Source organism: Salvia hispanica, chromosome 6 (genome assembly GCF_023119035.1).
Source record: "Salvia hispanica cultivar TCC Black 2014 chromosome 6, UniMelb_Shisp_WGS_1.0, whole genome shotgun sequence".
In the NCBI taxonomy this organism is placed as follows: Eukaryota; Viridiplantae; Streptophyta; class Magnoliopsida; order Lamiales; family Lamiaceae; genus Salvia; species Salvia hispanica.
In genome coordinates this window covers 21,273,240-21,276,514 of record NC_062970.1, presented here as the reverse complement: position 1 = coordinate 21,276,514, position 3,275 = coordinate 21,273,240, and the positions used below count along the sequence as shown (strand labels likewise).

At 48.9% G+C, this 3,275-nt stretch overlaps 1 protein-coding gene across 1 annotated transcript; it reads right to left on the bottom strand.

Annotated features, from left to right (window-relative positions):
• Nucleotides 1-429: 429 nt before the first annotated feature.
• Nucleotides 430-1,674, bottom strand: LOC125194911 (microtubule-associated protein RP/EB family member 1-like). Its single transcript, XM_048093125.1, has one exon. It carries the CDS (start codon nucleotides 1,672-1,674, stop codon nucleotides 430-432), a length of 1,245 nt encoding a protein of 414 aa, XP_047949082.1.
• Nucleotides 1,675-3,275: the final 1,601 nt, after the last annotated feature.

The following is a 3,275-nucleotide window of genomic DNA, read 5'->3' as shown; positions in this document are numbered from 1 at the left end:
ACGAACAGACAACTCATCCAAAGAGGGTATATGGAGTACCTTTCCGCATTTGACTTGTTTGCTACTGTCATCCTTGTCGTCAAATGCGTCTTGAAGCTTTTTGGTGTCGTAGTGCTTCATGTCTTCCATAAGCTCATCAGTGAGCGTTACCCTCCACCGCCGGTACACGATCCTCTCTACCGGAGGGTGGACTAGTTCAAGGTGGTTGTCGGGGAGCTGCTGCTCATGATAGTCTTCTCCTTCCAGAGAGATATCATTCTCTGAGTCAGAATCCTCGCTGGAAGTGTAGTCGGTGTCGCTTGATCTCTCTTTCTCGTCCGGCTCTCTGATCACTATGCTTGCATTAGCAGTGCGCTGTTTCTTCATGACTTGTTTCTTCTTGACAGGGGCTTTCCCCTTCCTCTTCCTTTCTTGAATGTACTTGGTTTTTTAGATATCCATTGCCTCTGCTTCCTCGTCGGCGGCGGTAGGCTCGGCCACCATGCGGGCACTAGTATCACTTCTTGCTGCCTCCTCCCGACCTACTGACTCTGATGCGAGGTCTAGACCCTCAGCCACCTTGTCAGTATTTTCCTCCTGGTCAGTCGGCGTTGCTGATATTGTCCCTGTTGCCAATTGGGTGTCCTCCTGGCTAGCATTCGAGGGCTCCTCCCCAGGTTTTGTAGGAGTAGTCTTCTCTTCATCACTTGAAACCTCCACTGCATCTGCTGCGGTGTTTGCTCCTGCCTTGGTGGACGTCCACTTTCCTAAACATCTCTGTGACACTCTTTGGGGTTTCTGCCTTTCTGCCTTGGGGTCGATTTTCAACACTAGCCTCCTCTTTACTGGTTTGGGCTTAGTTACCACTGAGGCTTCCTCTTGATGTGTGTCTGGCTCTTGCCTCTCCTCCTCAAGTTGTTCGGCCCTTTTCGGTTGTTCGTCTGTCTTCTCCTCTACTGATTGGTGGGCTACCCCTTCCGACCTTTCCGCTTCCTTTGTTGCTTCCCCCTTCCCTACTGCCTGGGATGCGAGGTCCAGTACCTCAGCCACCCCTTCAGGGTTTACCACGATCCTATCCCCCTTGCCCAAAACCGCTTGGAATTCATCTTCCGTCATTAACCCTTGCTTCTTGTCCATTGCGTTCAGATCTATCCCCTCCCTCTCTGCTTCATCGATTTTGGCCTCAGTGGCCATTATCTCCTCTGCTTCACCTTTCTCGCTCTCGCTTGCTCTCCCTCCACTCTCCTTGTCTTCTGTTTCTCCCCAGTTGGGATCTTGGTAGGCGGAAAGAGGGCTGACGTCCAGCGGCTCTGTTTGTTGGTGTATGGGAGAAGGGTGGGAGGGTTCTGATTGTGCAGCAATTGTTGGGGAAATATTTTCGGACGTTGGAATTGAGGTTTTTGGGGTGGTGGTGGGTGGGTTTTCTGTGGTTGCAGTTGGGGTAGGGTTTGATGTCGCCGGCATTCCTCCGGTTAGGCTAAATCCGGCTAGGGTTGTTGCCCAGTCTCTGTTGGGGTCTTGTTGCCTTAGAAACGCCGCCAGTGCGTCTAAAGGAACCATCGCCGGAATTTGTGTCATCGGCGGTGGTTGTGATCGTTGTGGGCTTGGCGGCCGCGACTCGGCTGCTGGCTGGAGTTCTGACGAGGCTTCGCCGGTGGTAGATGCCGGGTTGTTGGTTGCCTTTCTCTTTGCCATGACTGTACCGGTGGTGGTTTGCGGTGGTTTCTGTAGTGGGTGGTGGTTTTCGGAGTGGGATGGTGGTTGTGGGTGAGAGAATGCAGGTAAGGGTTTGTAAAGTGAAGGGGAGTAGGCGGTGGGGTGTTTTATAGAGGGGTGGGTAGTTGAGGGTTTTGACCGGTTGTAGGCAGTCGCCCGGTTGAGACGCTTCGTGTGGAAGGCGGTTGCGCTTGCTGACAGCTGATTGGACGTTGCTTGTCACGTCCTTGCTTCACGCGCCTCCCAGCCTCTGCACTCGCCTGCAAAGCTGCAACACGCCCAAAAATTCAAATTTTACTCAACTCCCTCTTCTCAATTAGCTAGAAATAGAAAAAAGTAAATAAATGGGTCTTTAATATAATTCAGAGTTTCACCCAAGTAGTATCCTCGTGGTCAGTACGAACTCCGAATTAATATTTAAGATCCGAAAAAAAAAAATTTGTTGTTTTTCCTTCTTAACTTAAATTAAATTACCAAATATTTACAATATTTACATCATTACTAAGGGTATTTGAAGTTTTACCCGGTCAGTAAGTACAATACATATGACGTTGACCAGGTGGAACTTCAAATCCCTTTCCTACTGGTCATTTAAATGCTCTTAAAGTGTAGTGGAATTTCTTCCACTACACACACCTCTTCATTTTCCCTATATATTTTCAATCTATGTCCATTAACGACAAAAGGTTCAGAGTTAGGGATACTCCCTGAAATCTCGACCGCTCCATTAGCACGTAATGCAGTGATAATGTAAGGTCCTGCCCATTTGGATTTGAGCTTCCCAGGCATTAGCTTCAGTCTTGACTGGAAGAGTAGTACTTTCTGACCAATTTGGAGATCCTTGGTTCTCAGATTTTTGTCGTGCCACATCTTTGTTTTCTCCTTGTACCACATGGCTGAGTCGAACGACTCCAATCTGAGTTCTTCCAGCTCTTGTAGTTGTAGCTTCCTTTCCTCTTCACAGGCCTTAGCATCCACATTAACCTGTTGTACTGCCCAGTATGCTCGGTGTTCAATTCCCACTGGCAAGTGACACATCTTCCCAAAGACGATGCGATAGGGGGACATTCCTATAGGAGTTTTGTAGGCTGTCCGATATGCCCACAGAGCATCTTCCAACCTTGTGCTCCAATCTTTTCTGGAGGGGTTGACTGTCTTCTCTAAAATGCTCTTTATTTCCCTGTTTGAGATCTCTGCTTGCCCGTTGGCTTGAGGGTGGTAAGGACTGGATAGGCGGTGATGAACTCCGTACTTCTTCATCAACGCTTCGACCGTTCGGTTGCAGAAGTGAGTCCCTTGATCGGAGATGATTTCCCTTGGTATCCCAAATCGGCTAAATATATGACTCTTGAGGAATTTGGTGACTTCCTTAGATTCACAAGTGCTTGTAGCCTTGGCTTCTATCCATTTTGATACGTAGTCAACTGCCACCAGGATGTAGGAGTTCCCATAGGATGAGGGAAAAGGACCCATGAAGTCCATACCCCAGATGTCGAACACCTCACAAACTATTACTGGAACTTGCGGCATTTCGTCCCTCGCGGAGATCCCACCGGTCAGTTGGCAATGGTCACAGCCCT

What these genes read in the sequence shown, in the direction of transcription:
- LOC125194911 (XM_048093125.1), bottom strand. Translation starts at nt 1,674, where the DNA reads ATGGCAAAGAGAAAGGCAACCAACAACCCGGCATCTACCACCGGCGAA.